Below are 14,756 nucleotides of genomic sequence, written 5' to 3' on the forward strand. Positions count from 1 at the left end.
ACAAGAGATTCACTGAAATGCAAGATAATTTTGTGTCTAGAAATTTATGTATGAATGGTGGAAGTGTGTGGAGTAATTCACCTGTAAAAAGTTTTCCTTGTGATAATTTACACCCTGTAGACTTTTTACAACACTGCTCTGACAACCTTGTTCCTGGTATGTCTGATAATCTAAAGATTAAATTTGTCAAAAAATTTATTGAGGGAGAAGCTTTGTCTTGGGCAAACCAACATCTTGATGAGTGGAAAATGTTTGATGATTTTAAGAAGAGTTTCTTAAATAAGTTTTGGTCTGAGACTGAACAGGATAGAATAAAAAGTGAATTTTTAAATGGGCCTAGTTTCAGGGGCAGAAACCACTCAATGAAAGACTTTTGCAGGGATCAACTTAGGAAATTGGTGCATCTAGATAAACCCTTCAACGAAATGACGCAAATTGATGCCCTTAAAAGAAGGTTACCTGAAAGAATACAGTGGGAATTAGCGCATGGACCTGATGACTGTTTAGACAAGTTTCTAAAATATATAGACAAATTAGACAGGGCAATGGAGAGAAATGTGTAACAGTTTAGTAATGGAAACCATTACAGTGGGAGGTGGAATTCTGATTACCGTGGGGAGAACCCTAGAAGGGACGATAGAGATTTTCGGAATGAACACCAATATGATAGAACAAGAGAGTACAATGCTAGTGGGAGAGGGAGAAACTGGGAAAACAATGGTGTAACTAGGAACAACAGATGGGAAGGTAACAACAGAATTAAAACGTATTGGAGGAGTGACAATAAGGTAGCCATCCGGAAAACTCTGGACCGCCTCAATGAGGGTTCATAGCTTTGGGGCGAACAGATTTAAACATAATAGTACCGCTAACTGTCACACAAAACCAAATAGTGTAAACAACTGTACCATTAACAAACAGGTTAAAAACCAGGAATACCTAGTGAATTATATAAATTTTGATAAAAAATTTTGGGATGCTATGTGGCACAGTAGACCACCACAAAAGAAACGTAGGAGAGATCAAAGTTCTGACTCAATTCTGGATGAGGAGATGTTAAGTGATTTTTACAGCTGGACAAAAAGGGGAAAGCAAGCCAATAATGGAGAGTAATAAATGTTTTAGTTCAGAATTGGGGGGGGGGGGGAGGGGGGGGGGTTGTTCACACAAGAAGGTAATAATGAATCAGCTAATGATAAACCTAAGCAACAGGAAAAAGAATCAACCATAGAAAGTGAGAAACAGAGAGAAATAGATGAAACTGGCAGTGAAGTATACCATAGTAGTGATTATGTTAGTATTATTGATGTGAGAAGTATGGTAAGCAAACCAGAAGGTGAGTACAATGTTTTTATTGAAATAAATAATGAAGTGTTGAAACTTGATGATAGTTGTCGTAACGAAGCAAAGGACTATGATAAGAATAGTGAAGTGACAGATGAAAATCAATTGCTACATGTCTGTCCTGATCATTTCATGGTTAATCAAAGTGGTGATAACAAAAGTGAAAATATTGTGAAAGAATTAGATTTGTGTGATATTATTGAAAGTAAAGGAAGCCAATTTTTAAAAATCCTGTGGAACCAGTATAATGAGAGTTGTAGTAGCAAAGTGTTTTGGTATCATCTAAGTATAATTAGTAGAGTTTTATGCCCACGCTGGTGGGAGAGTAAAAGAAAGAGTCTGAGTGAAAGGTACATAAACAGTAGGGAGATATTTTGTGTGCAGCCAAAAAGTGTAAACTTGATACTAGTAACTTAGAATCTGAAACTCAGGTAAACCTGATGAAGACTGAAAGGGAGGAAGTAGATGGAAATTATAAAGAAATTGAAAAAGATTTATTATATGAAGTCCCCGAGGGGAAGGCAGATGAAAAGGAATTAGGCTGTCCATACATTAAAATAAGAGTAAATCAGTGGGAAGGACACTGTCTTATTGATACAGGAAGCCCCATATGTGCAATATCAGAAAAATTTAGAGATAAAATTAGGGATGGTAAGAACTTTGTAGAAATGCTGGTTGTAGGGGTAAAAATCAGAGGTGTCACTGGTAGGCAAAGTAAGGTAGTTAAGAGTCAAGTATTGTTAACGTTTGAAATTGAAAATGTGGAATTCGAGCAGGGTCGCCTTGTGGTCTCAAGGTTAGAAGAAAATATCATTTTTGGCATTGGTTTGGTCTTAAAAGTGGGTGTAAGCTTCTCTTGGGAAGATAAGAGTGTTATAATTACTGAACCTGAGAAAAATAGTATTCTGAAAACAGAAATGTTCATCCTGAACTGTAGTAATTCTTGCAACCATATCAAAGCTGTTGTAAGCGAGGTAGATAATCAAGCCATAAGTGATAACACATCCTTTGACCTTATAAATGAACAAAATTTTGAAGAATTAGTCGAAGTCAAATTGAAGGAAGCTGTAAATCTAAGCGAAAGTCAGAAAAATCAGTTAAGAGAAGTGTTATGGGAATTTCAGGATACATTTAGTGAGAGACCAGGGAAGGTAAAAGACTATCAGTGCAGACTTCAACTCAGAGATCATTATCCTTTCTTCCTAAAACCATATGGCATTCCATTCTCCAGGAAAAAAGATGTAGAAAGGGAAATCCAAAAAATGGAAACTTGGGGGATTATAGAAAGAAGTAGAAGTGCTTACAACAACCCATTAGTAGTTGTGTCTAAGAGAAATGGTTAGGTTAGACTTGTACTTGATTCTAGGCACCTTAATAAGTTTTTGATTAGATAAAATGACCATCCTGACAATATGGATGAACTTCTGCACAAATTTGATAATGTAAAATTTATGAGTAGCCTAGACTTGACATCTGGTTTTTATCAAATACCACTTGAACTTGATTCTAGGAAGTATACTGCCTTTTTGTATGGTGGCAAAAGTTACCAATATTTTGTTGTCCCTTTTGGATTGAATGTATCTGTGGCTGAATTTATCAGAGCATTGGATTTTGTATTAGGTGATGAATTGTCTTCAAAATTAATAGTATATGTAGATGACATTCTTGTAACTGGAAAAATGTGGGAAGATCATCTAAACCTTCTGAGACAAGTCTGTTCAAAATTGAGGGAAGGGGGAGTGACTGTAAAATTGGAAAAATGTTGTTTTGGAGTTAATGAACTGAAATTTTTGGGGCATAATATTTCAGAAAAGGGAATCTTACCTGATACGGATAAACTTGAAGCCATTGTAAACTTCCCTACTCCCAAGAACAAAAAACAACTCAAGTCCTTTTTTGGTCTCACTGGATTCTATAGAAAATTTCTTAGTACCCGAGCTTTAAATGCAAACTGCTTATGTAACATACTAAAAAAGAATACTGTTTGGGATTGGACACAAGAATGTCAGGATGCATTCGTGGAAATAAAACAACAACTGTCCCAAAGTCAGATGTTGTATAGACCTGTTATGTCATTACCATTCTGTATAATGACAGATAGTAGTGAGACAGGTTTAGGGGCACACTTGTTTCATAACATAGAAGTAGAAGGAAAATTAGAACACCATTCTATTGCTTTTGCTAGCTGTGTCTTACAAAAGTATGAAAAATCATATACAGTCACAGAGAAGGAACTACTTGCCATCCACTGTGCATTCAATAAGCTTAAAAGTTATCTGTTAGGGCACAAGGTACTTGTCTTCTCTGACCATAAAGCTCTATCTTACATTCAGGAGTGCAGACTCTATCATGACTGTATAACAAGGTGGGTTTTATTCCTTCAACAGTTTGACTATGAGATCAAATTTATTCAGGGTAAACATAATGTCATTGCAGATGCCTTTTCCAGACTACCAGTAGGTGCAGATGCTGAAAATACTTATGGAAAAGAGGAGAAAGAGTTCAAACTTATTTACTTAAAGGGTGTAAAAGATGAAGCTGAAGTACTAAAAATCTGTAATGATATACATAGAAATAAAAATCATGATCAAAATTGGAAGTTGGTTAAAAGTTATATAGGGAAAAAGGGAGGAGAAAAGGTAGATCAGTATTATAAATTACAAAAAGGGATTTTGTTTAGGAGACCTAGACCTGACTTAGACAATTGGAAACTATGCTGGCCTGAGCAATGTATTGACACGTTAATCAGTTACATACATGAAAGCTTCGGACACTGTGGAGCAACAAAATGTATACAGAAGATACAGGAAAATGTATACTTCTATAATATCAGTAGGAGAGTGAAGAAAAAACTTGAAACCTGTGATCGTTGTCAGAGAGTAAAAGGGAGCAACCAAACATCTAAAGGACTGATGCAAAACATTTTACCAAATAAAAACCTTGAATTGACAGCTATCGATTTATATGGACCACTACCAAAATCAAGAGGAGGGTACAGTTACATCTTCGTTATAGTTTATGTTTTCTCTAAATTTATAAAATTGTATCCATTAAAGAGAGCAACCAGTAAAGAAATTATCATCAAGCTGACGAATCATTATTTCACAAATGTTGGTATACCCCAGGCCATCATGTCTGATAATGGGTCACAGTTTACATCTAATTATGGAAAAATTTTATTCAAGATACAGGAATAAAACATATTTTGATTTCGGTTTGTCACCCATCAAGTAACCCAGCAGAAAGGTACATGAGGGAAATTGGAAGACTCTGCAGAACATATTGTAGTAAAAATCATGTTAATTGGATTGAAAATGTTACTGACTTCGAGGATATAACGAACAGCCTACAGCATTCATCCACTGGTTTTTCACCTTATGAAGTAAATAGATGACCTGCAAATTTGATTTCCGAGAATGTTGATTTCCCACCTTGTCAAACTATGACACCCCAGGAAAGAGAGACAGCTGTTAGGAACACTATGAAAAGACATGGAGAGGTATGAAAACAGAGACATGATGCAAGAAGTAAAGGAGTACAGTTCAGGATAGGAGATCTGGTTTTAGTAAAAACACAGGAAAAATCTAAATTGATGAGTTCAGAAATAAAGAAATTTTTTGACATCTATATAGGCCCCTTTGAAATCAAGGAAAATCCGCACCCTAATGCCTATAGGCTAATCTACCCAAAATCCAAGAAGTTATTTGGACTGCGCAATGTTACAGAGTTAAAACTCTACAAACATGACCCTTAAAATAGTCATTAATAATTAAAATGCTGCTCAGAAAGAACTAGTTGACTGGCCCAACTATATCACTTTATTGTTTTATCATTCAAGGAAAACTTCATGTCAAAGTGTGGTACTATGACAGCTAAAAGTATGAAGTAGATTTTGTTTTAATGTGAATTATGTTTGTACTAATTTCTCTTTGTTCTCTAATATACCCATTCATTAAATTTGGTATGAGATCAGTGTGTCAGACTACAAACCATTCTACAGTGTCATAGTAATGTCTCTTAACAGAAACCAAAGTTAATGCTGTGGACACTTTTAAAGTAATAAGATATGAATAATGATTGTGTGTAAGAAGACAAAACCTTGTCATTTGTAAGCTATATCAGATGGAACATTATTTAATGGATAAAGCAAACTGTAGGTACTTGTCAGATTATGAGAGTGTGCTTTAAAAGACCAGGTATGTTGTAGTGTGTTAAAAATATAGTGGGTAGTTATGAAATTTAATTATGTGAATTAAGAATGTATTGAGGTTTAGAGCATCATGGAGACAGATGTTGATGTGTTACTTTTGAAACCCTTGTGATGGATTGAAGGTTATGTGATACTAATTTTGAAGTTTATATTGTGGGAGAATATTTTGTAATAGTTTAGATAATTTAATGTTAGGAATTTATCCCATACTCTGTTACACAAATTTTGTAATAGTTTAGATAATTTAATGTTAGGAATTTATCCCATACTCTGTTACACAATTTGAAATAATTTCTATTCATGGCAATATGCTATTTGAGCACAGGAGAGTAAATCAAAATGAAACACTGTTTAATAATGATGTAAAGTTAAGGTATAAATACTAACAATCTTACACAATTTAAGTGTAGAGTTTGTCATAATTTGACCTATAAAGCTGACATAGATGTACAATGTGAAGATACTGCAATGATAGTCACAATCATATATGAAACATCTCAGCTACCTCATTATAAAGGAAACATTAAACCATAAATATGTAAACCAATCTGACTATGAAAATACAGTGCTGATCACACCTAATTGAATTTGCACTGGATTCACCATGTGATTACATTCATCACGTATACATGAATTTTCCCTAAGAGACAAACATTTAACATTGTGTATAAGTATTACAATATTTTGAACTATGTCTATTTTATGTATGTGGTTAAACGAACCTGTTTATTTTAGAATAATGATTTCTTTAGATTTAATGGTTGTTTTGGGCACAAGCCATGCCATAAGGTATTTTATTGAAGCATTTATATTAAAACATTGTGAGAGATGCCTTCATTCCACAGTTCACTTAATATATTCTAAAGAAACCACTGACAATGTTTCCTGCTATCAGAATAGTGAGTTTAACTAAGATGCATTAAGTCAGTATTGAAGTAAACATCAGTTTATACATATACTATATAATTATGTACCCATCTTAACACGGCTCTGCAGCTACCGTGATCAATTAAATACAAGGTGCCATATTTTATTGTTAGCTATAAGCTCATTACACTTATTACTCAATACAGCCAATGTAACCTTCAAATTGTATATCATGGAAAGTATATATATAACTAAGATCACTTGGGAAACCAATTTTATTACTAACTTTCGGAACTGGAAATTTTATTATGATGTGTGTATTAGATATATTTTATTCCATAGTGACACAAAATCCCATGCATGCCATGCATGGACTTGTGTGTGTGTGTGTCGGGGGGGGGGGGGGGGGGGGTATTATAACAGAACGTAAAATCATGTATATCAGTAGTTTCTTTACATGTAATGTTTTATGTAAATATAGCCTTTGACTGCGAGTTTAACAACTAAGAGACTGTTGTCTTTGGTCATGCAGGAAGGAGGTGGATCTTTGGAAGAGGTGGTTGTTGGCAGTCTTTGGATCGGGAGCATGGGTTGGAGGAGGTGGTGATACAGATGTGGTGTAAAACAATGTCTTATTTCATATGATTGTAGAAGTGTTAAATGTGAATAAATGAATTAAATAGTGATGTGCAAAACTAATGTAACATTTGCTCTCTAAAAATCAAAATACCACGTTGCCCTACAAACCAGTTAGTCTCATCCAAACATAAAGAAAACCGCGGGAACATCGCAGTGGAATCACCTCTAGACTTCACGAAGACAACAACGCAGCCATCGATATGAGTTAAGTACCAAACTGTTCGTACTTGTTAACGACCTCGGACTATAAATTTGAATCTCCTGTAGTGCCTAAAGTCACCATGTGGACAAAGGAGTAGGACAACTTATAGACTGTGGAAATCTTAGGAATAGGTCTGTTAAAATATTCACATGAGGAAAGTGTGTTCACAAGTGGTGCGCAGGAAGCTAATGCCTGTCAAGTTTTAGTTGGCTAAACATAAGATCCACCTTACTCACCAGATCTCGCTCCATATGACTTTTTTTTGTTCCTGAAAGCAAAATCTGCAAAAAGGAACAAGATTTGAGACAGTTGAAGGCATGGTAGAAAAATACCGTGAACAAGTTTTCAGGAGATAACTTCAAACACTGCTTTGAGCATTGGAAAATTTGCATGGAGCCATGTGGAGAGGACTATATTGAAGGTTATAAACTGAAAGTTGTGAAGAAGTAAAAATGAAGAATGTTGTATTCTTAATATGGTTACTTTTTAGTCAAACATTGCATTAAAGGTGAAATTATGCAGTTAGATCAGATTTTAGAAAATAAAGGGAATACCAGTGAAAAACAGAGCAGAGGTATTTGTGTCAACAGCAAAAAGTGTTGCAGGTATAAACATCTGCATCTGTACTCTGCAGACCATTGAGAAGTGCACGGCAGATGGTACTTCCTATTGCACTACATTATCAGGGTTTCTGTACAGTCCATTTGTGTTCTTTGTGCTACATAATATGAGTGTAATCAACAGGACTGATACATATAGCTAACTACTGCTCACTTGAAATAGAAATTAACTGATATGGTTTTATATTTGTTAATGATACTTAACAACAAAAGTTATTCCTGAAAATTACATAAAATAAAATTAGATGGATAAAAAATTTACTCATTGAGTGGCGGCTAGAGAAACACTGATTGTTGGCAGTCCCCAGAATTTAATCTGTCTTTGTTTGTCATTCCATCTGGTAACTTTCCCATAACCTGGATTTCTGGGTGACTTTTCCATAACTTTTGCGTTTCCTAAACTTTGCCAACCCTTTTCCTTCATCCCTCTTCCTTTCCCTTCAACCCTTCTACCAGAAGAAGGAGCCACTGACTCTGAAAGTTGCCACATTTTCATAACTTTTGTGTGTATTTTTTCCTGCCATCACTTCATGAGTAGATTTTTTTATTTATCCTAATATATTATACTGTTTATATTTATCGTTTTTATTGATACATACCAGTAAAATTAAATGGCTTTCAACAATGGCTACTGCATAAAGGTGATAGTTATGACTGACTCTGCTCAAGCAGAATATTCTGCTGGCATGAGGTCATCTGACTTGTACCAATACAGAACTAGGACGTCCAGATGATAAGAAAAGTGAATACATAATAATGATGTACAAGAGGTAGATTATGTTACAGTAATCTTTATGAGTAAATGTCTATGAATTATTTTTCTTTCCATTGTTTTCCTTTTGAGTCTGTATTCTGAACCATGTTCCTCTCATATTTTAGCCCATTGTCTTGGTCACCTATCCACCCTCCTATAAATGCATGTAGTGGTTTCATGAATGTCAAAACATGTGTTTCACTAAGCATCTCTTTCAAAATAGGTTTCATTAGGTCTTTTTCTTTAAAAAATCAAATTACACAATAGATTCTAAATTTATTTGTAACAGGAAAAGAAGTTTGAAGATTTTTTTGAAATGAATGAAGCAAAAGAAGTGTTACGAAGTGAAATAACTGCTTTAATTCATTTTTGTTTTTTAGTGGATTATCCAATATATGAAAGAAATTTTGATTGAATTTTTCTATCACTTAATTATATTGGATAGCTGTACTTACAAAAAAGCAAGGATAGGATAGAAAAGGAAAAAAAAATGTTGATTATTTTTTTTATTTTATTTATTTATTTATTTTTTTTTTTTTTTGTCTTCAAGCATATTGTGAATTACCTGAAATGACTTCCTTTGACAACTTCAACAGACAGCCGTCCAGTAGTCCCATTGTATGCTAGACCAAGGAGGAGCTCTGGGACTCCTCCATGCTGCATTGAATGTGTTGATCCTGTGCTGTCACTTCTAGCCAGGCTCAGGAGGTCTGAGGCTGATGAGTTTAGCTGTAAACAAAATGAAAATAATAATAATAATAATAATAATAATAATAATAATAATAATAAAACAATCAATGAGAAGCAATTGGACAGAACATGTGACTACTTCTGTACTCTTATAAAGTTTGTAGACAATGTAGACAATTAGCTGTTGCAATGAAAAAATAAAGAAAAAATAACACCACACACATCTTCTCAAGAAATGAAGTGAACACTGTTCAAAGGAGAAAGCATGGCACAAGGTCCAGACAACATACAGTGCCAAATATAATATTGCCTGGCAATGTAAATAAGGAAACCTCACTGCAGTTTTTTGAATAAAATATGGAACAACTGAACTGATATTCCTGATACAAGATAGTGAGAGCAGTTTTATTAAAAATAATAAGTACAGACACCACGTTCCACATTGCTTTACAAAAACTCTGCTAGAAGTGCTCTTCCCTAGATCACTGACCATAAAAAAAGTCTGTGGTGGATGTGAATGAGTAAAAGTCCATAGTTCTGGCACTGGTGCAAAGGAACTGAAATGAAATACATAGTTCTACCTTCTTATGCTCTATCATGTGACTATAGCAAATCATTAAAGAGAGGTGGAGACTCATGAATTTGTGTTAAGGAAGGAGTTTGCATTGTAAGAGGGCCAACTGGACATTTCCTAAAATATTATATGGAGAAATCAGCTTTCAAGAACTGGGTAACATAAAGTATCAGAAAATTCTCTGAAACATTCAGCTTCCTCACCTTTATCAAAGATAATGAGTGTGTGGCGGAAATGTGGTCACAGCAGACACAAATAGTACCCAGCATTCGCCAGCCCATGTATGTAGATTTACTGTTACACCAAATTTTGGCAATGGTGTGATGCACACTGGACCAAATGAAACAAAGCAAGTAGTCAGTGCAAGATGGATAATGCAACGCGACACACGCCTCTAATCTTTCTCACTGCAGACCATGTGGGTCAAAACGTGACTCCCCACAAAAGTGTACAAGAATTCTTGCCTATTCATTCATTTTGCAGTGTCTTTCATCCATCTGCAAAATACATGAGACTCTGCGACCTGCACTGTAAACAACCATTTGGAGAAATGACCTTTGTTTTGTTTGGTTCACAGGCCATGGAACATGTTTATCACCAGAGTGTATGCCCTCTAGGATCGGTCGTTGAGCCATACCAGCAGAGCACTGCACCAGTACAGATATTAAGGATAAGAGTTTGTTCATAACCTCTAGCAAGGTATAGCAAAATAAACGTATGTCACTGACAGAACAACTCTTGTCAATTCCCATCATGTTCCTGTCACCAAGCCTCTTCCTTGCATATACTGCATGGATGTGTCAGAAAAGCCAGGTCATTGCACATCTAGGACTGTAAGTGGTGAAAACACATGTCCACACTTCACTGGAAATCCAACATGACCTGAGGTTAACACGTGGTGATGAATGTTCATCAGAACAAATGTCGTGGAACCACGAGTAGACTGGTGCTTATCATACCACATCTGAACAGTGCTCTGTAGAGATACATGATCGACTTTTTTGGGTGAACATATATACATATATATATTCCATTTTTTGTGTGTATGCTTCATTTGTGAACCTTCTGGTGAGTGTGTGTGTTTTTTGTTTTGTCATGTTATTTCCTTTTTTGTGCTTTTTCCTTGTACAAAAACTTGACTCAAAGCCAAGATGTTGAATTTAGAAGAACTACAAAAGCCTATAGAAGATTGTCTTGCATGCAACCAGAGGCTGGAGAGTGAATTACAGACATGCCCTGCATGCAAGGAATATGTGCACCCACAGACAGCTCAGGAAGGTTTCGGCATGCAAAGCCCCACCACACCAACTCTCCTACTGTTGCTGAAGTGGGGGCTAGCACTGGATGGTTGTTGTCAAGTATGCCTCCTTTTTGCCCTTGTGACCCAGTCAAGTGGTTCAGCCAAGTGGAGGTGGTCTTCATGAGCAATAATGTAACTCGTGACCTCAAAAAATTCAGGCATGTAGTGAGCCAGTTTGACCAAAACTACACGACCAAAGTATGGGACTTAATCACCATCCCACCAATACAGTCCTCTTACAAATGACTGAATGAACAACTGATCCATCAGATCTCGTTTTCAGAGCAAAAATGAGTGCACGAATTGCTGTGCCAAGAGGAATGCAGCCATTGGAGATCTTCTATGTTCCTGCACCACTTGCAGAGCCTCACACTGTCTGACATGGTACCAGACTCAGTTTAACACACTATCTGGGTATGCAGTCTCCCCACTCAGGTGGAGGCAGTAATAGCACTGAAGAGAGAGATGCAGGTGGAGGCCGTTGCATACTTGGCTGACGGGATGCACGAGCAACCTGCTTCAGCTAGTTCACAAGAGGTGGCAGATCTTACTGCACAGGTCAACCAGTTGGCACATTCATGGACAGAGGGCAGCAGGCACCATAGTAGCAGTCATTCCAGCCACCATTGAACTGGCTTGTACAACTGGCAATGCAGCTGCAGTCATTTTAGCAGTGCTCTATTGACAGTAGAGCAGCCACCGAGCAACTTCTTTTGGTACAACGCATACTTTGTCAATGAAGTAACAAAATGTTATCCTCCCTGCACCTACCCAAATGCCAGCTGCAACTGAGTTTCTTGTGGTACATGCGGCTGTGAAACATTACCACCCATCAGCAGAAGCCTGACAATTTTTCATTTTCACCGACCATAAACTGATAACTCATGCATTTTGAAACAATCAATCCAAGTGTTAACTGTGCCAGCTCCGGCAAGTAGAATATGTGTCACAATTTACAACAAACAATCGCCATATTTCTGGGACAGACAGTATAGTTGCTGATTGCCTGTCCCGAACGTGTGCCGTTAAGCCCCCTGTGAACTTTGACAACGTCCCCCCAGATGCAGGAAAGTGATGAAGAACTGCGTAGTTTCCGTCACGACACCTCCATTGGTCTGCAACTGGAGCTAGTGCCTATTCCTGGCTCTTCAAGGAAGATTTGGTGCAACATTTCGACTGGCACACACTGACCGCTCATTCCAGAAAAATTCCAGTGCAGTACCTTTGACCATGCCCATGGATAAACGCCACTGCAATGCTTGTGGCTACACATTTCATGTGGCCTGGGCTCTGGAAGGACTACCATGAATGGACATGCACTTGCACCACATGCCAGCAGGCCAAAGTACAGAAGCACATCCACGCACGTGTGGATGCCTTTACTGACACGACACTTTCAATTTGCACATGTCCTTGTTGACCTCGTTGGTCCACTCCCTCTCTTCCAAGGCAATTGGAATCTACTAACTATGGTGGACCACTTCACTCACCAGCCAGAGGCAATGCCCATCATGGACATCATTGCTAAGACCATTGCCATCCCCTCTGTCAACACCTGGCAACAGACTGTGGCCGCCAGTTTGAGTGTGCATTGTTCACACACATTGCCAGACTGTGTCACGTCCGATTACACAGAACCATGGCTACCATCCAGCATCGAATAGCATGGTCAAATGGCTCCTTGGGACTCCAAAAGCCACCCTCACATGCCACAACACCACCTGGACAGACGCACTCCCACTGGTGCTGATGGTCCTGCGAGTAATGCTGAAGGAGGAGATCAACATGTTGTCTGTTGACTTCATTTATGAGCAACCTCTCACAATCCCAGGTAGTTTTGTAGAGAAAGTACCAGCCTCCCGCCCTGTCAGAACATCTGTGCACTGACACGGATAGTCTCTGAGCCCACATACTGATGCGGCATGGCGCCGGAAAAGTATTCGTGCACTCTAAGCTGCAGCGCAGCATGCATGACATGTTGCCTACCAATGTAGTACAGCCACCTTTCTAGGCACCCTACTCCAGAGCACACCACGTGATTGCCTGTTGAGAAAAAACATTGGACACTGAGTGCAATGGGAAGCCATCTACAGTCTCGGTTGACAATGCCAAGCTGGCCTGTGTCTTGCCTGCTCCAGCAGCCAACCACTTCTTCAAAACAGTGGAAGATTTGAAAATAGATGGCACTCCCTCCAACAGCAGTAAGACAGAACCAGCACTTGTAGCCAACAAAGACACACACCTGCAGCCAGCTGTCATCGCACTGACACATACACCTCCCACCAACTTGCCCAGGAAGCTAGTACTGCCACCTGGACCACCCCCACCACGGGTCCATGGGTCACCCCCACCACAGCTGCCAGCACACTACCTCACACACACCAGCTGCCACATCTGCTTCAAACACCCGTGCTGCATCGTCAAAATACCACATCGTGCAATACAGCAAGCATGTGCTACAGTCGCCACACATATCTAGAATCTGGTTCCCCTCAGCCGCAGTCTGCTGTAGAGACATTGTTTCCAGCTTGTTGTGCCTGTAGCTGGTATCTACAGTTAAGTATGGGACACCATCTTCCATGTCAATGGCTACTTGTCTATCATAGCTCCTAGACTTGCTTTCACATCCCTAGGCTTCCGCCATGTTGGACATGTTGGAGGCAGGATTAGAGTCCATGCCAGTTTTCATACTCAAAATTCCTGTTGAGATTCAGACATCACCCTCTGTGCCAGCGGTCTTGTCCGTCACAGCTCCGGAACCAACATTCAAGTCACAGTGACAGTGTACTCATGCACGTTTATACTTAAAGTGCAATATCTGTACCTCTACTGTCTTGAGCATTGAGACCGGATCAAGTGCAACACTGTGCTTCCACAACTGAGTCCGTTGGTGAACTTGTGGGACAGTGTGACTCATGAACCCTGGATTTGTCATTCTGAATTATTAAAATAGTGAGCTTCATTCTACTGTAGTGCATTAGCTGTAATGCAAGTGAATGCTCTGTGCCATTATTAAGCTATCAGTGGATCAGCCTTTGAAACGTCTTTCCAAGTGACTCACAGCCCCACTTCTACACTGCAAACTGCTACAGGCACTTCTTAGCCAGCACCAATTGCCACTGCCATCACTATCCGACTGAGCGAGATCATGTCCACTGCATGGTCGCCAGCCCTGCGTGTTTACATCATGAGCTGCCGCCCTTCCACCGCTGACCGACTCCTCACCATCATGCTCATACTGATGTCACCACACAGCATGTGAACTCTAAACACACACGACACAGACTGATGACCACACTTTCTATTGAGCTATGGAAGTCCCCTCTCCGAGGGGGGATCTGTGTGGTGGCCATTCCGCAGAAACATATGAATGGTGGAACAGCGGTCACAGCCACCAACATAAGCACACAGTGCCCAGCATTCAGCAGCCCGTGTGTGCAGATTTACCCTTAGCCAAATTTTGGCAATGGTGTGACACACACTGGCCCATATGGGACAAAGCAGGCAGTCAGTGTGAGCTGGACATGTCTCCGATCTTTCTAGCCATAGACCATGT

The 14,756-nt window shown here is 38.6% G+C and overlaps 1 protein-coding gene across 1 annotated transcript in view; it reads right to left on the reverse strand.

Annotated features, from left to right (window-relative positions):
- The window catches only part of LOC126208232 (synaptotagmin-14), a 586,661-nt gene that overhangs the window by 49,061 nt on the left and 522,844 nt on the right, over window positions 1–14,756 (reverse strand). Inside the window, exon 10 of the mRNA XM_049938886.1 lies at window positions 9,202–9,365. Within this exon, the coding sequence (XP_049794843.1) occupies window positions 9,202–9,365 (164 nt within the window). The remainder of the gene's footprint in view (window positions 1–9,201; window positions 9,366–14,756) is intronic.

The sequence above is a fragment of the Schistocerca nitens genome, chromosome 1 (genome assembly GCF_023898315.1).
Source record: "Schistocerca nitens isolate TAMUIC-IGC-003100 chromosome 1, iqSchNite1.1, whole genome shotgun sequence".
Classification (NCBI taxonomy): domain Eukaryota; kingdom Metazoa; phylum Arthropoda; class Insecta; order Orthoptera; family Acrididae; genus Schistocerca; species Schistocerca nitens.